Source organism: Stenella coeruleoalba (genome assembly GCF_951394435.1).
Source record: "Stenella coeruleoalba genome assembly, chromosome: 3".
Classification (NCBI taxonomy): domain Eukaryota; kingdom Metazoa; phylum Chordata; class Mammalia; order Artiodactyla; family Delphinidae; genus Stenella; species Stenella coeruleoalba.
This window is the reverse complement of record NC_137148.1, coordinates 172,538,487-172,565,250: the sequence shown is the minus strand read 5'-3', so window position 1 is coordinate 172,565,250 and position 26,764 is coordinate 172,538,487. Positions and strand designations below refer to the sequence as shown.

The following is a 26,764-nucleotide window of genomic DNA, read 5'->3' as shown; positions in this document are numbered from 1 at the left end:
TGGGTCTCTGGCCCATGACAGTGTATGCCCCCCAGCCAGGGGATTCTGACCCACTGTGCGGGTCAGCACACAGCCCCTGAAATGCTCGTGGTCCGAGGGGGGCTGCAGGGCACCCTCATGGAGGTTGCAGTGTGCGGGGGGAGCCCTTGCCCTCCTGCCATGCACCCCTCGGCCCCTCGGGAGGGGACGTGGTCCTCACGTCATCCAGGCCCCTGGGCTCTGGTGGTAATGAGGAGCCACCTGACACCCCCCCACACGGGATTCTGAGGCGTCCACCGATCTCCCTCCTTTTACTAGGGAACCCCATTCGTAAGTGGTGTGCAGGGTGAGCAGAAACATTACTAAAATAAAGTTTAAGTTAGGTAAACGCTTGTACATGCACGCGCACACACACCCTCATTTCTAATCTTCGAAGTGCCTAGTGAGAAAAGGGCAGGGTTAGGAGTCCAGACACACGTGTACAGACCCCAGGGCCCCAGGAATCAGCAGGAACAGATGCTGGAAGGAAGGCCGTGTTGCTGTTGTGCGGTTTTTTTGTTTCGTTTTGTTTTTTCTTTTTTTTAATTTTATATTTTATTTTTGGCTGTGTTGGGTCTTTGTTGCTGGGTGCGGGTTTTTTCTAGTTGCGGTGCGCAGGCTTCTCATTGCAGTGGCTTCTCGTTGTGGAGCACAGGCTCTAGGCGCGTGGGCTTCAGTAGTTGTGGCATGCAGGCTCAGTAGTTGTGGTTTGCGGGCTCTAGAGCGCAGGCTCAGTAGTTGTGGCGCATGGGCTTAGTTGCTCCGTGGCATGTGGGATCTTCCCGGACCAGGACTCGAACCCGTGTCCCCTGCATTGGCAGGCGGATTCTTAACCGCTGCGCCACCAGGGAAATCCCCTGCTGCTGTTTTAATTCTCAAGGTTTCATATGGTTTCACTGATGCCATGTGTACAGAGGACTGTGTCAGCAGAGCCCAAATCAACTCCAACCTGAATCCAAAACGTGGGCAGGTGCGGAGCCCCGCACGGAAGCCCCCTCCGGCAGCGGGTGGGGAGAGAGGCCTCAGGTGGCCCCCGGGTGGTCATTGGCCTGGCCTGCCCTGCTCCAGCTCATGGACCCCGCACAGGTCCCGGGGCGTTGGAGCATCCCTTTGGAGTTTCCCGCTCACCGTTCCCCTGATCTCAACATTCCTGGGCAGGCAGAGGCCAGTGTTCTGTCAGTGAGCCCTTGGAAGGAAGGCGCCACGCCAGGCAGGGGACCCCTTAGCTGGGGGAAGGGATCGTCGGCTGACCAGGCTGGGAAGGGCCAGCCCAGGAGCCAGACAACTGCTGGGCTCACCATGGCATCCACAGGCACAGAGGCACCTCCCGTCTGCTGGATGGATGTTGAGCCCTGGGTCACAGTTTGGGTCTGTCCCCTCATGACCCATGTTGGGTGTTTTCTCGAAACTAAGAAGCCAAGTGGTGGGCACAGCAGTTCCTGTGCCTCGGCTGAAATGCAGCCGATGTGGTAGGAGCCCCAAGATACACCGATGCAGGCCCTGGCTTTCACCAAACAGCCTCCTTTCGTGTCATCAAAAGAACCAGTTGCCCTGAAGGCTGATTGCCGTGCGCGCCTGGGAAGCCCCGCAGCCCTGCCCTGTAGGCCAAGGTCGCACCTCGCCTGGGGCCCCAGCCCGGAGCCCCAACAAGGACTACTTCGGGATGAGAAATGTCAGGGATATTTAATCATTCCCTCAAACAGCTGTGATCCTGCCGCTATATACAAACCCATCTACCTCCCTTCCCGTCCTCCCAGCCCCAGCCCGGCCCAGCCCGGGCTCCGAGCCGGGTGGAGCACCCAGGCAGCAGCAGGCCTGCTCCACAGCGCCAGGCTGAGGCGGTCCAGCGGAGGCCCCGCCCCATGGCGGGGGCGGGTCTGGCTGGCCTGGCCGCCCTCAGTGCTGTATCAGGCACTTGGAGGCGTTTTCCAGAGTCAGGTTGGCCAGGTGCGAGGACTCCAGACACCTGAAGCTTGGTGATACCAAGCTGCAAGGAGACGTGGGTGCCCCAGTCCTTCTTCCCCTCCCACACCTTGCTCTCCCTGGTGGGGTTTTGCTGGAGGCCTGGGCCCCTCGTCCCAGCTGGGCATGTGACAGGGCTGCAGACAGACCCTCAAGCTGAACTCGGAGGCCTTGCCTGTTCTCACATCCCTAGGACAGCAGTGGGGTCACGCCCTACACTCCCACGACTAGGGCTGCGAAGGCAGCAATGGTGGGGGGGCATGGGGTTCTGATCTCTGGCTTAGGCACAACTCCTGCCCCTGGAGTCCACCCATGTCCCTGCGGCCTACCCCCACTGGGTCACTCAAAAGGCTGGAGTGGTTCTGTGTGTCCAGGCTAGGGGCAGGAGGAGCTCATGTTTATTCATGGAGTGATGGCATGGGCGGGGTTGCAGAGGTGATGTCCACATGTCCCAGGTGCAGAGAGGGAGCCCTGCCCGGCTGCGCCCACCCCATCCAACACCCCTGCCCTCCCCCACTGACCGGGACAACCCCACGCCACACACCCCCGCTCCAGGAGGACGGGCCTTGTTGGGGGGTGGGGCTTACCTTGTGTTGGTGTTCTGTCTGAAAGACACAACGGGGCCCCAGTTAGCTCTGAGCTTTGGGGCTGAGGCTGTGCCTGTGGCCCTGAGGTGCCTCCACTGGAGCACGCCTCCACCAGGGGGCGCCCTCCCCAGCTCCGACCACAGCCTGCCACCAGCCTGGGGCAGGGGTAGGACCAGACTCTGGGGACCACTTAACCGGGATGTGCCCCCTCGTGCCAGACGAGCTCAGAGACCCTGGGAGGTAGAGGCTGGGCCCGCCACACCGGGGGCAGGTGCTGCCTTCTGTGGCTGCCCCGGCGCATACTCACCCACGAGGACGCACATGCACACTGCCTTTGCGGAGCGAGAACTACTTACTTGCTCCAGTTATTTCTACAACGACAGCAGGACTTTAGTCAGGGCCAAGCGGCCTTGATCGGGGTCTCCCCGAGCCAAGCTGCCCTGACTCACATGTGCTGGAGGAGGCCCTGCACTGCTGCCTTCCACTCTGCCGACGACCTGCGGGGACATGGGGTGTGGAGGGGGGCGCGGCCCACATTCACGGGCCAGGTGGGGGGCTTCCATTCCCTGCCTGGGTGATGAGGGGACCCTCCAGGGAGAGCCTTGGACCCCAGGGGCAGGGGGCCGCCCGCGTCTGAGCCCTACTCGCAGCTGTAGCCAAAGCAGACGACGTGTGAGTTCGTGCAGTTGGTGCAGGAGATGGTCTCGTACTGGAAGATGCCTGTAACACACCAGAGGCGGCCGCACCCTACCCTCACCCTCAGCCTCTGGGGCCCCGAGCTGCCGCCACTGCCGCCACACCCCATAACCGGGACAGAGGCTCACTCACCGCAGTGACGCTGACAATCGATGCGGCCTGTGGGGGGACGAGAGCACAGCCGGCGCCTTCTTAGCAGGCCTGTCCTGTCCCCCGCTCTCTCCCCCTCCCAGGCTGCCCAAGGCTCAGGGCCTGTCCGTTGGCCACTTAGGTGGGCCCCAGCCTGGGATGGGGCAAAGCACGGGGGAGGGCAGCCGCAAGACTCTTGAGGCCTCCAGGGACCCGTTGGGGGGAGGTAGCAGGGACGGGTGGGATTTATCCTTCAAGGCCTCCTGTTGGTGCCCACTGGATGAAAAGGGCCCCCCTCAGGGTGTGGCCCTTCTCCCCCGTTTCTGCCCTTTCTGAGTTCTGACACCTGGCTGCACCAGGCCAGACGCCCTATTCACATTACTCCAGTCTCACCACGACCTGGCCGGGACCCCAGGCCTGGAAGGAGACTGAAATACTCGCGTGGCCCTGGGTCCTCAGACCCTGGGCAGCAGCACCCTCCCTCCCCCACAGCCCTCGTTTGCTCACTTTCGATGATGGCTTTCTGGATGAGGTGCACCTGCTCCCGGAAGATAGCTCGCAGCTCGTTGGGAAAATACCCTGATGGCGGGAAGGCAAGGGGTGGGGGGTCACGCACAGTTGGCGGGCGGACCTGAGGTGTCATGGGGCGGGTGGGCTCTGCCTCAGTTCCCCATGCGCGGCGGTCGCCCCCTTACCAGGGAAATACAGCTTCCCCTGGTACAGTTGATCCATTCTCTGGTACACGACGTTCGCCACTTGGTTCAGCTTCTCCCAGGCTGGGGACGGCAAGAGGAGGCGTGTGAGCGGGCCGGGGCCTGACTGGGCCGGGGGTGCTCCCGGGCGGGGCCCCGCACTCACTGATCTCCGCGGGGATGGCCAGGTGCAGCTCCTTCATTGTGTCCTGGCTCCAGTCAGTGAGCAGCGAGCCCGACACGGGGATGTCGCCCACCCACCAGGACTTGAGGTTCACGTGATGGCGGTAGAAGGAGAACTTCTCCGAGAAGTTGCCGTGGCAGTGCAAGCAGCCGCGGGCCAGCGCCGCTGTCAGGGCCAGGCACAGCAGCAGCGCCATGGCCCGCCCCCGCCCGCCGCCGGCCAACCGACGGCGCCTCCCGTGCCACGCCCCTCCGCCGCGCACCAACCAACGGTGTCTCCTGCCACGCCCCTATCCGGGCACCAACCAACGACGCCCTCTCGGGCCCGGGCCGCGCCCCCAAACCCCGCCCCCGGCGTAGGCCCCGCCCCCGCAACGGACAACTGAGGGCGCCGGATTCTATTCCAGGCCCCGCCCATGAGCCGCCGCTCCCGGGGAGGCTCCACCTCTCTGTTGGCCCCGCCCGCGACCTCGCTCCACGCATGCGCCGTAGGCCGGCGCAAGCTCCTCCTTCCAGTCTGGCCTCTATTCAAGGCCCCGCCCCGCTCTACGAGCAAGCTCCGCCCGCAGGCCTCCCCGGAAGCCTGGGAGGCCTCGGCCCGGAGCGGAAGTATATCCGGCCGGGGGGCGGGGTGGTCGTGCGCGGAGCTTCTCCGGCCTGGCGGCGAGGCTACGCTGGCTAACGGCCCGGGGACGCGGTTCAGCGGCGAGCTTGGCCCGACTCTTCTGGCGGCAGGCGGCAGGTGGGTACTCAGAGAGGCGACCGCGGGCGTTAGGGAGACCGAGCCCCTCAGGAGAGGAGACCGCGGGCGGCGGGGAGACCGGGCCCCTCAGAGGGGTGAACGGTGGCGGCCCTTGGTGGAATTAGGGGTTACATGTGTCACTTTGGGGTCACCCCCTGGCCGTGTCAGTAACCAGGACCCCACCTCCTGGTGTGGATGGAAAGTCCACAGGATTTTACGGCTCCCAGCACACTGGGACCCCGCCCTCTGAAAGCAGGCTTCTTGGTCCCCAGAACCCCTGAGCAGTGGGAGGTGTTTGCGTGTCAGCACTGCCCACTGGCTGACTCCCCCGCTCCGTCTGTGCACTGGCTGTAGGGCTTGCGTTTGCTTTAAAGGCCCATGTATTTTACAAAATGTCACTGAGGAGGGAAGGGGGTGTGTGATCGGGGTGATTCTCTTTGTGACGGAGAGTCACAAAGCAGAAAATAAATTGCGAGTGATGCTCCCCCCCAGAGAGCCACTCACTGCTTATTTTGGGGTAAAAGTCTTCCAGTCTTTATTCATATGTGCCTTCTGCTCCTTGCATTTTTTTTTTTTTTTTTTACCTTTTATAGAGGCTCAACTGACATGCAGTGAACTGCACACATTCACAGCACACACTTGGATAAATTTTGGTATGTGATGCGCGAGCACTTTTCATATTTCACCCCCACTGCCTGTCCGCACTTTCGTGATTTTGGACTTGCTTCTGTTACACGTGGCCCCCGCCGGCGGCTTCTTTGTTCTTCCCTCCCCGCAACATAAAGTTCAGGGGCTTTTATTAGCCCATTTTACAGACTCAGCGTGGAGTGATGCCAAGAATCCTGGCCCTGGCCAGTGTCAGGACAGGACGCTGCAGCCTTCCAAAGCCCTGAGCACCTGTCCACCCACCTCCCCCCACCCCAAATTCATGGTAGCCTGTCAGTGTCTGTTGTACTGATTATGGAGTGGAGCAAGTGGAAGTCTTGGCTGCCCCGCCCCTGCCTGCACCCTGGGGCGCCCTGTTTCTCCCCTCGCTTCCGGAGGCGCCCTTTGTTTGTTCACCTCAAACCTCAACCTTCTCTGATCCAGAGCCTCTCCCCTCCCTGGGGTCCGAATCCAGTGCCCACCTCAGACAGCACCCATCCCATTGCTCCTGTCCTCTGACAGGTGAGTTTTCCCCTTTTAAACCGCCCCGGAGCTGGGCTGTCCAGTGCAGCAGCCAGGCTAGTGAGCACCTGAAACGAGGCTGGTCCAAAGTGGGATGCGCCATTCGTGTAAGATATGCACCAGTTTCCGGAGACTCTGTGTGTTAAGGCGGGGGTGGGGCGGGGAGTGTGTGCAAATTATTTCCTTAATATTTTCTATGTTTGTTAGGTGTTGAAGTGATGTTTTGATGCTCTTGGGTTAAATAGTATATATTATCAATGTTTAAGTCACTTTTTTCATTTTTTATTTTTCAGTGTGGCTACCAGAGGTTAAAAATTACATACGTGGTGTACATTATATTTCAATGTGTTCCATGGCATTTATTCTTTTTTTTTTTTTTTAATTTTTGTCTGTGTTGGGTCTTCGTTGCCACACACGGGCTTTGTCTAGTTGTGGCGAGCGGGGGCTACTCTTTGTTGTGGTGCGCGGGCTTCTCATTGCGGTGGCTTCTCGTTGTGGAGCACGGGCTCTAGGCGCGCAGGCTTCGGTAGTTGTGGTGCACGGGCTCAGTAGTTGTGGCTCACAAGCTCTAGAGTGCAGGCTCGGTAGTTGTGGCACACAGGCTTAGTTGCTCCGCGGCATGTGGGATCTTCCCGGACCAGGGCTCGAACCTGTGTGCCCCTCATTGGCAGGTGGATTCTTAACCACTGCACCACCAGGGAAGCCCCCTGAGTTCACTCTTGGTGTTGTATGCTCTCTGGGTTTGGACAATGTGTACTGACATGTACCCATCATCTTATCACATGGAGTAGTTTTGCTTCCCTAAAAACCCCGTGTGCCCCCCATTCATTTGTCCCTTAGCCCCCACCCCCACTGCCTTCCACAACCACTGGTCCTTTTCTGCTCTGCCCTTTCCACAGCGTCACAGAGTTGGAATCGCAGTGTCGTCTTCTCAGACGGGCTTTGTTCACTTGGTGGTGGGTGTTTACAGTTCCTCGTTTCTCTTCGGGGCTTGATAATTTGCTTTTTATTTGGACCTCCCTAAAGGAGAAGAGTAACTCTATCATCTTGAAAATCTGGACCGTGGCGTTCGCACACCAGGTGCCCCAAATAGCTGTGACAAGCTGAGTTCTAAGATCACCTCTGTCTCTCAGCAAAAGCATAAGTGGTTATTTTAGTCCCTGAGGGGGTTCTTGGAAGTGCTGTTTTCAGTTCCAGGACTCTAGATGATCCGTATTCCTAAGAAGGTTAAGCTAGTCTGTTTCATGTGTGATGACACTCCCAAGCCAGCCAGAGTTCATGGAAAAGTCAGCCATTAACCATCATTCCGGGAGCTGCTCTCACATCTCCAGGGCTTCTCGAAATGGAGGTTGAACAGAAATTCCCCAGGCAGCCGGCTTGGAACTCGGGTTTTTACTCTGGGAACTTTTGGACATGCCCCAGCTGGTGAGCCCCGCTCTTGACTTCCTGGAATTGCGAGGTTCAGATTGCTGCAGCAAAAGAGGCGAATCCGACTTCAGAAACTGAGTTCTGGGAAGGAGATGGTCATTCCTGCAGCTCCCAAATAAGACATCCGGGGCCGGGTCACTCTCTGGGGGGGCCGTGCCGGGCGCCGTGGGGTGTGGAGCAGCCTACCTGACCTCCATCCACTCGGTGCCAGGAGCATCCCCAGTCGTGACAACCACAGATGTCCCCCGTGGCCCCTGGGGGCCGGGTCGCCTCATTCGAGACCCACGGCTGCAGCGGAGCGTGGCAGGAGCTCTTGCTGGCGCCTGGAGAGAGTGCGGTCCTTGGTGGACACCCTCCCCACAGACTGGGTCAGCACACAGGCAAGTCCAGATCCCGAGGACCCTGATGTTGAGAGGAAGTTTGGGCAGCCAGCGAAGGGGAGCTCGCGGTGGACGGGAGATCGGGCCGCGGTTTCTTGTCCGTTACCCTTTCTGACACTCAGGACTCAGGTCAGTTAAACACGCGGTGACGGCTCTTGCAGCCTCAGACCGGGTCCTCAGAAGGAAGAGGTGTGGCTCCTACACAGACACACCACCCACAACCTCCCCCCGCGTTTCTCCTTTCTGTCCCCACCCCCACCCCCCCGTGACACCGTTCTGTTGAACAGAAAATCGCGTTTGCCCCCATGGGGAACTGAGACTGAGGAAGGCGGTTCGGAGGAGAATCGTGGCGCTGGGCTGTGTGCACCCGGCAGCCCCTCTCCGTCTGGGTGGAGTGAAGGCCGTGGACGTGGGGACAGCCGGGTTTAGATCCCAGACCAGCTCTTATCTGCTGTGGGCTCAGGGCTCTCAGAGGCCCCAGGGAGGGACCTTCGTGCCTCTCTCCCGGCTTCTGGTGCGGCTGGCCATCCTGGTCATTCCTTGGCTTGTAGGGCTTGTAGACGCATCACCCGATCTCTGCTTCCATCACATGGCTGTCTCCCGGTGTCTGTGTCCAGATCTCCCTCTTTTTATAAGGACAACAGTCATTGGCCTAGGGCCCACCGTCCTCCAGTGTGACCTCATCTTAAGTTAATTATGTATGCAATGACCCCACTTCCAAACAGGGTCCCTTCACAGGTTTGGGGGGTTAAGACTTCAGTATGTCTTCTGGGGCCGGGGAATGTGATTTAGCCCATAAAGGGGGATAGGAAGCGACTGCTGATGGGCACGGGGTTTCGTTGTGGGGTGATGAGAATGTTCTGGAATTAGATAGTGGTGATGGTTGCATACTTCATGATGTTTCTAAAAGCCGTTGAATTGTATACTTTTAAAGGGTGGAGTTTATAGCTGTGTGAATTATATCTCAATTGGCATTTTTTTTTTTTTTTTTTTTTTGCGGTACGCGGGCCTCTCACCGTTGTGGCCTCTCCCACTGCGGAGCACAGGCTCCGGACGCGCAGGCTCAGCGGCTGTGGCTCACGGGCCCAGCCACTCCACGGCATGTGGGATCTTCCCGGACCGGGGCACGAACCCGTGTCCCCTGCATCGGCAGGCGGACTCTCAACCACTGCGCCACCAGGGAAGCTCTCAATTGGCTTTTGTGTAAAAAAAAAAAAAAAAGATTATCAGGAGGGCTGGAATATACAGAACATGCCTAAAGCACCTGGCTTTCATGTGTGTCCTGCAGGATGGCGGCAGCCTCCCCACCCAGGCTGCAGTCGCAGTATTTAAATATAAACATTTAGTTGATGGAAGACAGCTCTGGAGCGCAGCCATCTTTAACAGGACAGATCCTGGGCCGTGAGCATCTTCCAGCCAGACACTTAGCCTTCCAGGCCAGGGGCCAGGGCTTACATGTCAACCGAAAACATGCGGGACTTCTGAGCTTGGGGCCTGTCCCCATGGCGGCGGTGGCCGGCCAGGATGTGGAAGCACCGGAAGGAAGTGGCTGCCGGGCCAAGGTGCGGCAGTTGCTTACAAGAACTGTTTCATTTTGTTCTTAGAAGAAAACGGGGGTGCGTGTGTGCCGGGGAGGGGAGCTTTGTCACCTTTACTTTTGTCACAGAGTTTGAGTGCCACACGCATCTCATCTGCAGGAAGAACCAGGGGAGCCCTTAGCGCTGAATTCCGAGAAGCCTGTCCTGGCTCCCCCCGGCCCCGCTGTCCTTGGAGGTGTTCTGAGAAGGACCAAGACAAAGCAGCCCCAGAGATGGTACCTGGAACGGCGGGGCGGTGGTGGGCAGCAACTCCCGGGCGCCCTGGCCTGTGGCAGCGCTTCTCAAGGAAAAGGCACTTTCCGGTGGCCGGCCACCCCGCAGCCGCGGGAGCATGTGTTTCTGATAGAAAGCTCTTTGCTTTTGATGGGACCTTTGCCCATCCAGGGAGTTGTTCAGAAAATCGTTGCTTCCAGTTAGAAAAAAAACCCTCCCACTTTCTGAGGAGACAGAAGGGCAGGCAGGAACCTTACAATCCCCTTCCGCTGCCCCGCCCTGTCTTCCAGAACTGTCCTGGCATGGGTCAGCCCACGGCATGATGGGCTGTGGATAGAGCCGCAGGGTTGCCCCAGCCCCCTCCCTGAGACCCTCCTCTCCACCCCACAGCCACACCTGTCTGACATGTCACGCGTCGCCAGGTAACATCATGGGGAGTTAGACTCCCAAACCTGTCCGCAGAGAGGCCCCAGGATCAATAGAAGGCAGCAGCGGGACACTAGCGGGCTGCGTTCTTCTTGACGCTGTGGTTTCTGTGAGGGTTAGAAGGCTGGCTGCAGGGTGGATAAGGAACCTGGGCGGGTGGGTGCACGGAAGCTGCTGCCAGGGCTCGGTGGCTGGTCTGGCCCAGCTCTCCCAGCCCCGCCACCCGCCGGCTGGACAGCGGGGAGCACCCCGCCTCATCTCCTCGTGACCAAAGTGGGGCTGTGCTCAGCCTGGGCTGAAGGGTGTTTGGAGGCTGAAATCAGTCTGTGCCGCTGGCAGGTGGTGGGAACGGGGCAGGACGGCTTGAGTCGCTAGTGGGTCCACACAGGGTCACCGTCCCTTGACCTGCAGCCGAGTGGCCTGAGAGTGGCTGGTTTGCAGATTAATCACCTGGGCAGGTTCACGGTGCCCTGGGAAGTTTGCAGTCACAGGTGGGGCCGCAGGGTCCCTACGCGACACATCCAGCGCCCATGCCCTCGCGTAGAGGGGTCCTGGCTGCCCGGCGCAGGGGTCACGGCCAGTCTCTGCAACAGAGGGTCGGGGCAGGTGGCCTCTTTTAATCAGTGCCTCGTGCGGGGTCTGAGGTCCTCCATGTCGGGAGAGAAGCGGGCAGGTGGGGCGTTTGTGGCTGCACCCTGTACTCAGCTGCATTCCCTTCTCGGAGGCACCACCTTCCTGCAGCATCCCTGCCTGCACCCCCAAAACCAGGGAGAGTCGGAGCCGGAAGTACCCAGCCGGCCTGCAGGCATTGTGGAGGCACCTGGTGCGGGAGCAGCCCCGGCCCAGAGGGCACTTGGCCCTGGGTTTGGGATGAGACGGACAGAAGCTCGAATAGCAGAGGGGTGGGGCTGCGGAGGCGGTGGCAGGCAGAAGGAGCCACGGTTCAGGGTGTGGAGTCGACTCCTCCTGCTGCCAGCTGCGTGGCTTAGCACTGATTTACTAATCATTAACTAGTGGTACTGAGTCACCATCTTCTAACCCGGTGGTTCTCACCTAGGGTGGTCCTGCCCCCAGGGGACACTGGGCCATGTCTGGGGACATCTGTGGTCTTCGGGACTGGGGGGAGCTCCTGGCATCGAGGGGATGGGGGCAGGGATGCTGCTCCACCCCCCACAGCACCTGGGACGGCCCTAATGTCAGCAGTGCTAGGTCTGGGCCTCAGTCTTCCCATGTAAAGTGGGGGTTCTGTTTTGTTCTGAGGGTTACTGTGAATGCCTCACTGGGTGTTAACCAAGGTGGCAGGAAGTGATGATGGCTTTGGGGAAGGAAGCGAAGGCACTTCTGGTCTGTGGACGAGGCACGGGGCCTTCTTGCTCCAGAGCACAGGTGGCCTCCAGCTGCGTTGCCAGGGGGGCCCTTACACAGCGAGTGTTCACTCTGTGGCGCATCAGTGACTGCACCTTTTATCCCATGCAGTTTTCCGTGCTTGTGTTGTTACCTTTCACGGTAAACAGATTTTACAGGTAGTGCTGACCTCGATTTGAGCTGAGAGGGAAACTGCTTCAGTTCTTTATGGTGCCTGGGGTAGCGGCTCAGCCCGCACTTGCTCTGCTTGTCCCCCGCGCCCTGCTTTCAAAATGGCAGCTTCACTGACTGTCATTCACATGCCGGACTTTCCGCCTGTTTCCCGTGTACATTCCAGCGTTTTCAGTACATTCACAACGTTTGCAGCCACCATCTGTCTAGTTCCAGAACATTCCGTCACCTCAGAAGAAGCCCCATCGTCAACAGCAGTCACTCCCCATCCCTTCCCCAGCCCCTGACAACCAGGAACCCACTCTCTGTGTCTGTGGATTGGCCCGTTCTGGACGTTTCCCGTCAATGGAATCACACACAGTGGGTCCTTCTGTGTCTGGCTTCTCTCACTGAGCATCGTGTCCTCAGGGTCCATCCACGTGGTAGCGAGTGTCAGAGCTTCACCCCTTTTCAGGGCTGAGTGATGTTCCCGTGTGTGGATCAGTGCACCCGTTGCTGGGCATTTGGGTGTCTCTGCCTTTTGGCTGTTGTGAATCATGCTGCTGGGCACATGCACAGGTTTTTGTGTGGACATGTGTTGTCACTTCTCTTGGCTGGGCACCTAGGAGAGAATCGCTGGGTGAGGTTTAACCGTGTTTTGGTAACTGCCAGGCTGTTTTCAACAGCGGTGGCCCCATTTTACGTTCCCACCAGCAGTGCAGGAGGGTTCCGACTGGTCCACGTCCTCAACAGCCCTATTGATTGTCCTTTTTGATTACGGCCGTCCTCATGGGGGGAGGTGGGTCCCTCCGCTCTTCACTGGAGCTCCTCCCGTCCATCTGGCTCCATCCCCGGATGCTCAGCTCCTGTGTTTTGCACAGTTCATGCTGCCTTGAGTTGACCTTCCCACACCCGTAGTGTCCAGCGGGGCCCAGAAGCGTGAGCAGGCTTTGCCTGCCAGCGGGGAGAACAGAAGATCCCAGGCCCACATGTAACCAGATCCAGTTACATCAACTACAAGTTATTTTGCCCAGCGCTCATTAGGATTATCTGCGTAGTCTCTGTCTGAGTTTCCTAAGACTGCTGTAATAAGTCACCACAGACTTTGTAGCCCCAAACCACACAGGTTTATTATCTCACGGTTCTGGAGGTCAGGAGTCTGACTCGGGCCTCACGGGGCTAAATCCAGGTGTGGGCAGGGCTGGTCCTTCCGGAGGCTCCAGGGAGGCTCCAGGGCAGCATCGGTTCCCGCCTTTTCCAGCTTCTAGAGGCGCCGCACCCCTGGCTTGCGGGCCCTCCTGCATCCTCACAGCCAGCAGCGCAGCATCTCCCGTGTCTCTCTGCCTCTGACATGCCCCCCCCACCCCCTGCCTCCCTCTTATAAGGACCCTGTGATGACACTGGACCCCCCAGGGAATCCAGGGTCATCCCTGTCTCAGGGGCCTCAACTTAATTCTGTCTGCAAAGTTCCCTCTGCCGTTTGAGGTGACATGTCCTCGGGGCCCAGGACCAGGATGGGGGTGTCTCTGGGGCCCTTATCCTGTTGACCACGCCCTCTCCCCTAACCAGGGCAGGGAGGCCTCCTCCATGCTTTCACATTGGATTCTTTTTGAGCCCTCTGTGAGCAGGCCCTGTGGACACACTGAGGACACAGGAGGAGGTAGGGTCAGGGTCACTCCCGCCCTGAGGGGAGAGACGCTGGGGTCTCCTCCGCCCCCTTCCATCGGGCCCCACCCTCCCCACGCCTGGGCTCCAGAAGGATCTGCTCTCCAGGCTCAGCTCGAGCACCATCTCCCTTTAGGCCAGAGCAATGTTTTTCTTTGTAAATTCTCATAACTTAAAGTCTCCATCCTCCTGGCTCTGCTGCCCTGGGGGCAGGACCGCCCTGGCTAGAAGGCTGGTTTGAGCCCTAGACATCATCTCTCCAGCCTCCGGAATTAACCCAGAGGCTCACATTCTCGAGGCAGCTGCTGAAGGCCAGGCCAGGAGCCCTGGGCCTGCGGGGGTTTCCAGACCTCCGAGCTGTGGAAGGGCTGAGCCTGCCGGAGACGCTGGCCTACAGGACGTGGTGGGTCGTGCCTCAGCTCTTACTGTCTGCTGAGATCCTCCCCGTCCCGGTTGCTCCGCCTGGACCCGCGGACACAGGTCCTCCAAGGTCGGGGTGACCAGACCTGCCGGCCTCGGGCCTGCCCACCTGGAACGGCTTCTCTGTCACTGAGGCCGTCCTGGTGGCGTTGACGTCCTCTCTGCAGGGCCGCCCTGGGCCTGGGGGGTGACAGGTCCCTACTCAAGGACACATGAGGCCCGGCTCAGATGTGGGACGTCCAGAACTTTCTGATAATGAAGGAGGGCTGTTGAAAGCCCCTCAGTTTCTGGCAGTTTGCCACACAGTGTGCTAGTCTGGAGGGCGGGCCACCTGACAAGGCTGCTGGTCCCAGGGCCCAGAAACCAACTGCCGAGGGATTTATTAAAACGTTCCAGATAAGTGGTCATTCGTCATACGGGGGTGCACGGGTGCGTGCGGTGCAGCCCGGCCTGGGCGGTGCAGAGGCTCTGCTTCCGCTTCCCCTCTAGGCCGACTTCCCCTTCTGTGGCTGCTCCTGGGTGAGCGCCCAGGACACCCCCGTGCCGGCCAGGTCCACACTCCCGGGAAAGCGCATCTCCTGGGCCGGAGATGGAGAGCCAGGGGCGGCGGGCCAGCGCTGTCATCGTAGCAGCAATGGGGACGGGGATGGCGCCGTGACCAGTCCCGAGCGTGAGCCCGACCTGAGCTCCTTGTGCTCGATTTCATCCTTTCCTGCCCTCCGAGGTGGGGTTTGTAACAGAGGAGACGGTGCAGAGCAAAGACTCGGGAGGAGCCGGAGGGGGACCGGGCATCACGGCAGGGCCATGGCAGCTGCAGCCCCTATATCGAGGCCTCATCCCCCAAAACGGGCGGCGTCAGTCACGAGTCCAGACAGCTCATAGAGGCATCTTACTTAGTGCACTGGGGTGGATAGTGTCCCCCCAAATTCATATCCACCCCTTGGAAATGGAGTCTATGCAGATGTCACAATGGAGAGATGAGGTCACGATGGGTCACGGCGGCCCCTAATCCAGTGACGAGATTGGGACACGAGACACAGGGAAGATCAGAGAGGCAGCAGGATTGTACCCCCTCCCAGTCCCGGAGGCCAGGAGCCCCAGATCTGTGTGGGCAGGGCCGGTTCGCCCTGGGGCTCTGAGGGGGCATATGTCCCAGGCCTCTCTCCCGACTCTAATGGTGCTGGCAGTCCTTGGTGTCCCCTAGCCTGTAGACACATCACCCCATCTCTGCATCCGTTATCACATGGTCGTTCCTTGGGTGTCTGTCTTCTCTTATAGGGACACTCATCATTGGACTTAGGGCCCACGGGGATAATCCGGGAAGAGGGCATCCCAAGATCCTTAACCCAGTCACATCTGCGAAGACTGCAAAGTCTCTTCTTCCAGATAAGGTCCATTCGCCAGTCCCAGGGCTGTGGATGTCTCTTCGTGGAGATGAAGAGACCACCTCGCCTGTGGGGGCCGCCCTCAGCCAGCGTGTGGGAGCTAGCAGCTCTCTCCGCTTTACTGAAAGCGTCCAGGCATGGAGAGGATGATGCAGGGCCCGACTCAGTGTCTTCTGCTCTGAGGCAGGGGGATGTGCCTGGGGCAGTGCTGTGCGCCCTTTTGGTGAAACTCAAAACCAGAAGTCCCGGGAGTGTCCCCAGTCTGCCCGCCGGTGCTTACAGAACAGGGTTCTGAGAAGGGTGACAGTGCTTCCTCTTTGTGTGTTCCAGGTCTGGGGGAGACCCGGGGGCCCGGTGACCTTCGCATCGTGAGCGTCCCGCCCGGCCCTCCCCGTGGAGGCCTCGCGGGGGGTGTCCTGAGCGCGCAGCGGAGATGTCCAACCCCTTCCTGAAGCAGGTCTTCAACAAGGACAAGACCTTCCGGCCCAAGCGCAAGTTCGAGCCGGGCACCCAGCGTTTCGAGCTGCACAAGAAGGCGCAGGCATCGCTGAATGCGGGGCTAGACCTGAAGCTGGCCGTGCAGCTGCCCGCCGGCGAGGAGCTCAACGACTGGGTGGCCGTGCACGTGGTCGACTTCTTCAACCGCGTCAACCTCATCTACGGCACCATCAGTGACGGCTGCACCGAGCGCTCCTGCCCCGTCATGTCAGGCGGCCCCAAGTATGAGTACCGCTGGCAGGACGAGCACAGGTTCCGGCGGCCCACGGCACTGTCGGCCCCCCGGTACATGGACCTGCTCATGGACTGGATCGAGGTGCAGATCAACAATGAGGACGTCTTCCCCACCAACGTCGGTGAGTCTCTGCACTTTCATGTTCTTTTTTTTTTTTTTTTAATTTTATTTTTCTTTATTTATTTTTGGTTGCATTGGGTCTTCGTTGCTGCGCGCAGGCTCCCTCTAGTTGTGGCGAGCTGGGGCTACTCTTCGTTGTGGTGCGCGGGTTTCTCATTGCGGTGGCTTCTCTTCTGGAGCACGGGCTCTAGGCATGTGTGCTTAGTAGTTGTGGCTTGCGGGCTCTAGAGTGCAGGCTCAGTAGTTGTGGCGCACGGGCTTAGCTGCTCCGCAGCATGTGGGATCTTCCTGGACCAGGTTTCGAACCCGTGTCCCCTGCATTGGCAGGCGGATTCTTAACCGCTGCGCCACCAGGGAAGTCCTCATGTTCTTTTCATAACAGTTTTATCAGGATGGAATCCACACCCTGTAAAACCCACCCACTTAAAGTGCACAGTTTGGTGTCATTTTAGGACAGTTACAGCTTCGTGAAGCTATCAGCTCTATCTAAACCCATCACCCTGGGACTTCCCTGGTGGTCCAGTGGTTAAGACTCCACCTTGTAATGCAGGGGGTGCGGGTTCGATCCCTGGTCGGGGAAGTAAGCTCCCACATGTTGCATAGTGTGGCCAAAAATTTTTAAAATAACAGTAATAAAAAAAAATAAATAAACCCATCACTCTAAAAGAAGCCCGTCCCCGTCAGCAGTCACTCCCCACCCCCTCCCCAGCCCCTGACAACCAGGAATCCACTCTGTCTCTGGATCTGCCTGTTTTGGACGTTTCCCATCAGTGGGATCACCCCACTTTGTGTCCTGTGTCTGGCTTCTCTCACTGAGCATCGTGTCCTCAGGGTCCGTCCACGTGGTAGCGAGTGTCGGGGCTTCCCGCCTTTGCACGGCTGAGTGATGCTCCCGTGTGTGGAGGGGCTACATTTTGCTTCAAGTTAAGGATCTTGAGGTGGAGAGATTATTCTGGATTATCTGGGTGAGCCCTAAATGTCATCACAAGGGTCCTAACAAGAGGGAGATGGAGGGAGACTAGACACCCAGGAGAGCAGAAGGCAGTGAAGCAACAGGAGGAGGAAGGGATTGTGAGCCCAGATAAGGCAGGAACGGGTTCTCCCTGGAGCCCCCGGAGGACCCATCCCCGCCCACACCTGCACCTCGGCCCAGGGCACCATGTGGACTCTGGCCTCAGGAGCTGTGGGAGAACCCGTATGAGTTGTTCTGAGCCACTGAGCAGCCCTGGGCGACTTGTCCTGTCAGCCCCGGGCGATGGTAGATGTCGTTCTCACATTCACCAGTGCGACACGGCTTCCTGGCAAACCACTGGCCAGTGCGCAGGCCTCGGGCCCAGCTCTTGGCCGCTGGCGTGCTCTGTGCCTCGTTAAGTTTCTCGCCCGCCGTCGGTACACTGAACCAGGCTGACCCTGGTGGGGTTTTCAGGGACTCATCTGGGAAAAGGCCATCCCGGAATCATCACTTGCCCAGAATAGAGATTCCTGGGCAGCCCCCCATCAGGTTGCCGGGTCCACGTCTACACATGCTCTGTGTCATCCTGAGTCCCTGCCTTGCTAGGACCCCCTGAAGCCTCCTCAGATCCTGAGCGGTCCACATCCTAGAACTCAGACCCTGAGGGCCTCTAGTCAGTGCCTCGCCCACGGAAGCAAATTCTAGTAATCCTACCAAAGAGGAAAGCACGAGAAGGGTGAGAGAAATGACCTTGTCAGACATCACTCAGCTGCCCAGCAGGGGTCAGAGACCTCTGCCGCACGGCCACAGTGGGTTCTGTGGCTGCTGGCGCCTTCCTCGGGCCACCTGGCCCAGGCCACACCTTCCAGCCCTGTCCACGGACCCTGGGGCCAGCTTCGCCCCTCACCTAGGTTCGACCCCCAGCCAGGCACACAGACTGGAATGCTTCTTTTTGCTGGTCTGTGGTGCTGCGCAGAGCCTGCCTCGCTCCTCAGGGTGAAATTTGTGGGCGGGCAAAGAAAGGGCGGGTCCAAAGTTCATCCTACCTTCCGTGCTGGTTCCAGTCACACCTGAGCATCCACTTAGGCCCCAAAGCCACCTGCCCACACTCTTGAGCTTAGACCCAGGTTCTTTCCCATAAAAGAAACGTTCTTTCACAGGCTTTTCCCGTAAAGGGTCAGACAGTAAATCTTTCTGGTTTTTGCCTCTAGATGGTCTGTCTCAGCTACGCGGATCTGCTGTGTAGTCTGAAAGCTGTCATGGACGGTATATAAACAGACAAGGGTGCATAAGGAGTGGGCCTGCGTTCCAATAAAACTTTATTTACAGGAGTGGGAGGTGGGCCGGATTTGTGACCCCCGTGTGAGGGCATCGTGGCAGGTGTGGGCAATGCAGTCCCAGCATCTTCTGTTTCTAGGCCTTTCTCCTACGGGGCTGCCGCTCCCCCTCCACCCAGGATGGCCCAGGGTGACCTCGGTGACTCCTGGCATCCCTCTCCCAGGAGAGGGGGAAGGGCAGGGCCTTAGCCTCGTTGGGCCCAGGACCCCGTGTGGCTGGTGCCAGCCACACCCTGTGCTCACCTTCCTCTGCCTGCCATGGGCTCTGCGCTCCCTCTGACTTCCTGACACTGTTAGGGGGACTTCCCTTATGGGGATCCCCATGCCCTGGAGACCACTGTCCCACCAAGTGGCTTTCACAGGCCTTCAAGACGGCGTGTGCTCCTGAGATGCCCCGTGAACGTGGTCGTCTCTCGAGAGTGGAGCATGCCTTTTGTTTTAGCCTTTTTTCTCCGGTTGGATGGAGGGAGAAAACCCAGAGGCCTCATTGATGCTGAACGAACCTTCCGCAGAGGTAGATCCCTGGAGCCGCTGGGCCCTGTCCACCTGTAACAGACGTTCACAGGCGCTTCCGGCCGATGGAATACCAGTCCCATCAGCTGTCACACCCACCAGGACACACAGGAGGGAGCAGGACGGGAGCTGGAAAGGCGCACGTTCGTGGGAGCGTCTTTCCCGTTTGCCTCGTGCCTCCACAGTCCTGAGCCGCCGCGTGGGCTCGTCTTCCACCTCCCACTTGGGCCAGGCTGTTCCCCATCTCACTGCAGACGCCATCCCGTGACGCCGCCCTGCGCACGGATCTCCGGCACTTGCCTGTACGTCTTTGGGGCCTTTGCTCGCCGACCACAGGGCTGTGAAGCACAGCACCGTCCAACAGCTGACCGCTCCATCTTCCGGAAGCGTGTGCCTTGTGCGCCATGGCTTTCCTCGCGCTTCGTGGCACCTTTGTGCTCCTCCCCCTGGGCTGCCAGCTCTGGAGCCCCTCTCTTGAAGAAATGGGGCCGGTCCACCCTGGTCCTGGGGAGCCCCCTGGTAGTGCCGGTCAGGTGGAGCGAGTGCGTGGCATCTGCCCTGTGGGACGAAGAGGACACGAGGTGGGAGCGGGCGAGCACGTGGGGGGCACAGACTAACACCGGAGGAGGGCTGAGTCCGCCAGTCCCACAGTACGTGTGTGTCACCGCAATTTAGAAAACAGAGGGGCCTCCTGGTGGCAGAGTGGCTGAGACACCACACTCCCAGTGCAGGGGGCCCGGGTTCGATCCCTGGCCAGGGAACTAAGATCCCACGTGCCGCAGCTAAGCCCACGCGCTGCGACTACTGAGCCCAGGCGCTCTACAGCCAGCGTGCCACAGCAAAGACCCAGAGTGGCCAAAATAAATAAATAATAAATACACTTAAAAAATAGAAATAAAACGTATTAAATTCAGTAATTGGACAAGAAAATGCAATATAGTGTATGCATGCAATTAAGTTAGGATATGTACATTCAAATTTAAGTGATGTCATGAAACATACACTGGAGAGAGAGAAGTGTATTAAGTGAAAAATGTCAAAGGCCAAAACATAGGTTTTTATGGGTTCTCCAGTTCTATTCCAAAAAATAAACGTAACTGGAGACAGACACACACAGAAACCTGTGAGCCACCGGAAGTGGGATGGCATGTCCACATCTGGCCAGACCGGGGTGGGGCGGGGCGGGACACGTCCAGCAGGTGCTGGGCCGCGGGGGCTGCAGTCCTGGCACTCTATCTGCCGGCACCCCGCCCCACCCCACCCCGCCCCCAGGCACTGTTAGGGAGCCAAGAAGTGGGCTTCCCAGGCCCGGGGTCCCGCAGAGAGGGGTTCGCGCCTGCAGCTGGGGGCGCATCCTAGCTGAGCTGCCCCTGCCGCCTCTGCAGGCACGCCGTTCCCCAAGAACTTCCTGCAGGTGGTGAAGAAGATCCTGTCGCGGCTCTTCCGCGTGTTCGTGCACGTCTACATCCACCACTTCGACCGCATCGCGCAGCTGGGCTCGGAGGCGCACGTCAACACCTGCTATAAGCACTTCTACTACTTCGTCACGGAGTTTGGCCTCATCGACACCAAGGAGCTGGAGCCGCTGGTGAGCGGGTCGGGGCATCGTGGGGAGGCGAGTGCCCCCTGTCCTGGGGCTGCATGCCCATCGGGGTGCGGGCGGGCGGGTCACTGCCTGCAGCTGCCCCCGCTTCCCTGTGGGAGAAACAGATGGGCCTCTGGTGACTGTCCCCACCTACACCTCCTCCACCCACCCCCGTCCCCTGCCGGCGGAGAACAAGGATTTTTTTGGTTTTAATTGAGGTAAAATTTGCATAACGTAAAATTAGCTATCGTGAAGCCAACAATTCAGTGGTGTTCAGCACATTCACAGGGTTGGGCAACCATCACCTCTATCCAGTTCCAGAACCTTCCTTCCATCACCCCAAAGGAAGCCCCGCCCCCATCAGCAGTCACCCCCATCCTCCTCCCCAGCCCCTGCAACCACTAACCCACTTTATTTATTTCTTTTTTTAAAAAATTTATTTTATTTATTTGTTTATTTTTGGCTGTGTTGGGTCTTCGTTGCCGCGTGTGGGCTTTCTCTAGTTGCAGCGAGCGGGGGCTACTCTTCGTTGCGGTGCACAGGCTTCTCATTGTGGTGGCTTCTCTTGTTGCGGAGCATGGGCTCTGGGCGCGCGGGCTTCAGTAGTTACAACATGTGGGCTCAGTAGTTGTGGCGCACGGGCTTAGTTACTCCGCGGCACGTGGGATCTTCCCAGCCCAGGGCTCAAACCCGTGTCCCCTGCATTGTCAGGTGGGTTCTTAACCACTGCGCCACCAGGGAAGCCCCAGCCTCTATTCTTTTACAACATTTAAAACTCTCTGAAAACAACTTCACAGAACTTTCTCATTTTTGTATATTCCCTTGCAGGCTCTGCCTATCAGTAAACATTTTTCCGGAGTTAAAGTTACAGTGCGCATGCCTAGTGGGGTTGGGGTTTTCCTCTGGGGTAGTGGAACGTTCTGGAACTAGAGGTGGGGTTGTGCACCCTTGTGGAGGTGAATGCCTCTTTCCCACAGTTCCTTTTATGTGAATCTCACCAAATACTGAAAGTCATTGTGTGCAGTTTTGTGATCAGCTCACTTTTGTTTGGTTAACTCAGCGCCCTAATCGCATGGTCATTTGTCCCACACTGATGCTTAGAGTTAGCTCTTTCTGGACACAGGGACTGTGGGACCCTTCACAGAAAGAGTCTGCGCCCCAGCCTGAGGCGCGCTGCCGTCTGCTCTGTATTTCGTAAGATTTGCTTTAAGTGAGGCCTGAGGGCTCCCATGAGACTGCGTCCCCTGATTTCCTGTGTGATTTGCTGATGTCCTGCTTGTTCTTAACAGAAAGAAATGACCGCACGGATGTGCCACTGAGAGCCCCTTGGCCCCGTAGTCACCGAGTCCGCGCCTGGGGAACAGTCCTACTTGAGGGCCATGTCTCCAGAACAGGGACCGGTATTTTCTAGCCCAGCAAATTCTGTGCTGTCTGGGCTGCGTCCTCTCTCCGATCCCAAGGTGGCAGCACCCATGGGTCTGAGCCTCCCTGAGCCCCAGTCTCCTTGGCCAGCATGGGGGAGATAAGATAGAACTTGAACTCTGTGATTCCACGTGTTGTGAGCAACCGGGAAAACCCACTTCATTTGCAGACCGCTTGCACCTGCCCGGAGGCTGGCCCCACTCGGGTACATCTCCTGCACCAGCCCGCCTGCTCGGCCGTGGGTGGTCAGGCCCCCATGAGCGAGGCTGAGACCCCGCAGTGCCCCCCGCTGCGGCCCAGGCCTGGTTCCGAGTGGTACGAGCGCTCGGCTTGCGTCCTCCCGGCATCCTCCCCCCAAGCCACTTCCGTCCCGCTGTTCCTCCGGGACCCTTAGGCTCCTGTGCCAGCTTCCCGAGCCCACGCCCACATCCCAGGTGTCCTGGGGCCCCTTCATGTCGCATAAAAGATTGAATTCGTCTAGTTGCATTTACGACCACTATGAGATGTTACCGGAATAAAAAAGTTTTTTACCTACAAGGAGTGATCCCCCTCCCCTCTAGAAAAATGTCCCCTTTCCGTCGTGAATAGCAGTACGATTCTGCCAGGGCACGCCTCTCCCTGGTTTGGGACCTTTGAGTTTTGCCGAATGTTTAGCCAGACTTAGCCTTGCTTCACACGCCTGCCAGCTTCATATCGAAACCCTTTGTCAGCGTGGCCCTCCGTGGCTCCGGGACCAAATCCCAGCACCGTCTCCCCGCAGAAGCTTGGGGGCCCCGCCCGCTCGCGCCCCATCCGCACACAGCATCCTCCGTGGCCTTTCGCCGTGGCGGTCCTGCCCACCTGGACCACACCAGCTCTGAGTACCTCTGGGTTTCTGGGATGCTCGCTCGGAGACAGGGCCACCACCCGACACCAACACCCAACAAGTGCAATTAACACGACCTGGGCCTCGGTCCTTCCAGAAGTTGCTGGGGTCCCGCTCCCGGAGTCCTGGAAAGACTGCAGGAAACCGCCCGGTCGCGTGTAGCTCCTCTTAAATGCAGAACCACGACCAAACGCCGTAACCACTGTGCCACTCAGGTCACCAGCCAGGTTGGAAAGGTGGCGGGGCTGGAGGGGAGGGCTCCCCTGCCCACCGTCCCGTGCCCATGGGTGTTCCCACAGGACCATCAGAATAAATCACGTGTCTCCTTACCTGCACCTGCTGGTTGTCATTTCTGTCTTCCTGGTGGGAGGGCCTGGCATTGGGACACATCCCCAAGTGGCAAAGAAATCTTAGATGTCACAACAGTTTGTGCCCACCCCACCGCAGAGTGTCCCAAGTAGCTAAACAGATGCACAGAATATCAGTGGGATTAGAATTTCACAGGGTACAGGGCGGGGCTGATGAGGACCAGAGTCTGGAAAGCAGGTTGAGACGGCGCCCACTCCCTCTCCCGTTTCTGCTTTCAGCACTCAGCAAACGAGATTTTAACTGTTGCCTCTTTGCTGTGTAAAGAAGGTTCCAGAAAACTTTGAACCACGTGGGAACAGAGGGGTGTTTTCTGTCTCAGCCCCGTCCTAACTATCCTGTGACCTTGACACATGAGTTTACCCCCAATATCTCTTATATGTGAGGAATGGGAACGGGTTACTTACTCTCAGGGGTCGTGGGGCTGACAGGATGGTCTTTTGCCAGGCGGGTTGGGGCCTGTGCTCCAGACCTTCCTACCCCTAGAGGGCGTGCCATCTCCATCGGACAGACAGAGTGACTTGCGGGGACTCCCCATCACTTGTAAATACCTTCTAAAGAAGCTGCTGTTTCCTTACCCCTTGATTTTGCAAATGCACCACAGAGGTCTCCAGGACCGTTTTAAAGTTTGGGGAGCTGTGATTCGGAACAACAGACCCCGAAGCCATCCACATCCCGGTCCCAGGACCTGTGGATGTGTCACCTCACGGGGCAGAGGGGACTTTGCAGGTGGGATTAAGTTGAAGCCCCTGAGTTGGGGGTGACCCTGGATTCCCTGGGGGCCCAGCGGCATCTCAGGGTCCTTATAAGAGGGAGGCGGGAGGGTCAGAGGCAGAGAGAGACGGGAGATGCTGCACTGCGGGCTCTGAGGATGCAGGTGGGGCCGCGAGCCAGGGATGTGGCGCCTCTGGAAGCTGGAAAAGGCGGGAACCGATGCTGCCCTGGAGCCTCCGGAAGGACCAGCCCTGCCCACGCCTGGATTTAGCCCTGTGAGACCCGTTTTGGACGTGTTACCTCCAGTACTTTAAGGGAATAAATTCATATTATTTAAGCCACTGAGTTTGTGGTGACTTGTTAGAGCTGCCACGGGAAACTCACACACCCTTTAGAAGGAAAATTTTCGCACACAGAATGCCTGGGACCCGCTGACTTGGGCTGCCTGGAATGCGAGAATTAGCCAGGCCAGCTTCTGAGCAACTCCTCCCTCCACGGGCCTGAGAATCACTCGTCTTAACAGGACAGTTCACCCCAAAACTTGTCCAACCAGGAGAGGTAGTGGGGGGCAGGAACTGGTGTCTGGAAGTCTGGTCAGCCGGGGCAGTGGTAGAAGAAACCAGCTGTGTTGCTTGTACAAGACCGGCTGGCCCGGTTCCTTCCCGGTCAGCATGGGAGAGGCTGCCACTTAGATGTGGCTGTGGATTCGTATCATCCCAATGGAGGTGACAAAGAAGGCAACCTCTGGTGTACCCGGAAGGGATGTTCTTCCAGGAAGAGGAGAACTGCTTAGCAGGGCCATCTTGGAAAATCAGGAGCCCCGTGCTACTGAAAACTTCCAAACTGGGGCAGGCATTGTCCTAGCGTCCCATGCTGTCCAGTATGGCAGCCACTAGCCACAGGTGGCTGTTTCACTTCTAATTCAAGATCAACTAAAAGGAAAATGGGGACTTCCCTGGTTGTCCAGTGGCTAAAACTCCACGCTCCCAAAGCAAGGGGCCCGGGTTCGATCCCTGGTCAGGGAACTAGATCCCACATGCCCCAAATAAGATCCAGCGCAGCCAAATAAATAAATAAATATATTTTTAAAATTAAAATAAAAAATAAAAGGAAAGTGTCTCAGCTCCTCCATCTCACTAAGCCCTTGTCGGTCCACGGCCACCCATTTCTGCCACGTCTGTTGGCACTGCTTCTAGAAGCAGTTCCTGAGTCAGAACGAAGGTCAGGTAGAGATGATTTGAATCCTTTCCAGTTCATAAAACTCGATGGTGAAATCTGGAATTTGATAATTGGTCTTCACCTGGACCACCAAACGGAGAGGCCATGTGGGGTCATGGAGGACAGATGGAGGATTTGAAAAAGCCCAGATAGACTTGTCCTTCTGTTGAGAACCAAATGAAGCCCCTCTGGGTTGTTGCCATTATTTTATAGCTATGATAAATATTCCTCTAGCTGAATCTTTATAAACATCCTTAATTTTTTTTTCAATTTTTTGGCCACCCCGAGCAGCATGCGGTATCTTAGTTCCCTGACCAGGGATCGAACCCATGCCCCTTGCAATGGTAGCACAGAGCCTTAACCCCTGGACCACCAGGGAAGTCCTTAAACATCCTTAACTATTGACATAGCCAATATTGCTGTTGGTGTCAGAGGGAATTACGTTGTAGGGTATTTTTGTATGTGTTGTGCAATACCGTGCAGATAGGGGAAACCAATTTACACCCCCATCGAGGTGTCTGGTGGTTCCCATTTCCTGCATCCTCCTCCCAACACTGGGACTTAGGCCTTGAGTCACTTATCGATTCGAGGTGGAATATCCTCGTTGTAGTAATTCATTATTTTGTTTGTTTAATTTTTTTATTTTATATTGGAGCATGGTTGATTAACAATGTTGTGTTAGTTTCAAGTGTACAGCAAAGTGATTCAGTTATCTATATACATGTATCTATTCTTTTTCAAATTCTTTTCCCATTTAGGTTGTTACATAATATTGAGCAGAGTTCCCTGTGCTACACACTATGTCCTGATAGGTTATCCATTTTAAATATAGCAGTGTGTACATGTCAATCCCAAACTCCCTAGTAGTAATTCATTGTTGACCAGAGATATTGCCAATTCATATCCCTTGTCCATTTTTCCATTGGGAAGTGGTCTTTTATTGGTTTCTGAAAACATTTTACATATGGGCTTATTAATGTTTTTTACTTGTTTATAAAAGCTTTCCTATATATAATTTGTCATATATGTTACACAAATTTCTCCTGGTTTCTTGTTTGTCCTTAACATTATTTATGATCCTTTTGACATACTTTTCCCTTCTTCTTCTTTTTTTTAAATTTTGATTGGAGTATAGTCGATTTACAATGTTGTGCTATTTTCTGCAGTACAGCAAAGTGAATCAGTTATACATACACATATATCCACTTTTCCTTTATTCTTGAACTTTCATATTTTTGGTCAACCTTTTCCCTGGTGGTTTCTACCCCTGGTGATGAGCTTATAAACTTGAGCTGGGGAAGGCCTTTATGTGAATATTCACCTCTGTTTTCTTCTCGTTCTCCATGTTTCTTTTTTTTTAATATTAAATACGGGTAAACTCAAGAGTTTAATTTCCATGTGTGGTGAAAGGAAAGGCTCTAGAGAAATTTTTATTTTTTTAAATTTTATTTATTTATTTAATATTTAGGTGCTCCAATGTTCGATGCATTTTTATTTATTTATTTATTTATTGGCCACACCCGGCAGCACGCAGGATCCTAGTTCCCCAACCAGGGATTGAACCCGCGCCTCCTGCAATGGAAGCACGGATTCCTAACCATTAGACCACCAGGGAAGCCCAAATTTTTTATTTTTTAAATAATAAGTGAATCCCCTGTTCCAACACCATATGACTCTCCCGCCTCAGAAATGTTACTTATTTACACAGGGGTCCATTTATGGCTTTTCCAGGA

General features: G+C 57.0%; 2 protein-coding genes across 7 annotated transcripts; one reads left to right on the top strand and one right to left on the bottom strand.

Annotated features, from left to right (window-relative positions):
• Positions 1 to 16: 16 nt before the first annotated feature.
• On the bottom strand, positions 17 to 4,464 carry IZUMO4 (IZUMO family member 4; the record flags this gene model as incomplete). 2 transcript variants are annotated; one of them, XM_079917829.1, is made up of 7 exons in its annotated part: positions 17 to 2,035; positions 3,017 to 3,064; positions 3,212 to 3,287; positions 3,396 to 3,422; positions 3,900 to 3,971; positions 4,088 to 4,168; positions 4,251 to 4,464. In XM_079917829.1, 7 exons carry the CDS (start codon positions 4,462 to 4,464, stop codon positions 1,915 to 1,917), a joined length of 639 nt encoding a protein of 212 aa, XP_079773955.1. In that variant the 3' UTR covers positions 17 to 1,914. The 2 variants fall into 2 exon arrangements, with proteins under 2 accessions (XP_079773955.1, XP_079773954.1); XM_079917828.1 differs by lacking the exons at positions 17 to 2,035; positions 3,396 to 3,422 and having other exon boundaries at positions 2,038 to 3,064; positions 3,212 to 3,314.
• A 377-nt stretch (positions 4,465 to 4,841) lies between these two features.
• Positions 4,842 to 23,185, top strand: MOB3A (MOB kinase activator 3A). 5 transcript variants are annotated; one of them, XM_079918308.1, is made up of 5 exons: positions 4,842 to 5,009; positions 5,603 to 5,662; positions 15,537 to 16,060; positions 20,247 to 20,449; positions 21,736 to 23,185. In XM_079918308.1, the coding sequence occupies exons 3-5, from the start codon at positions 15,640 to 15,642 to the stop codon at positions 21,763 to 21,765; spliced, it is 654 nt and encodes a 217-aa protein (XP_079774434.1). In that variant the 5' UTR covers positions 4,842 to 5,009; positions 5,603 to 5,662; positions 15,537 to 15,639; the 3' UTR covers positions 21,766 to 23,185. The 5 variants fall into 5 exon arrangements, with proteins under 5 accessions (XP_079774434.1, XP_079774433.1, XP_079774436.1 ...); XM_079918307.1 differs by lacking the exon at positions 5,603 to 5,662; XM_079918310.1 differs by lacking the exons at positions 4,842 to 5,009; positions 5,603 to 5,662 and adding an exon at positions 6,101 to 6,176.
• Positions 23,186 to 26,764: the final 3,579 nt, after the last annotated feature.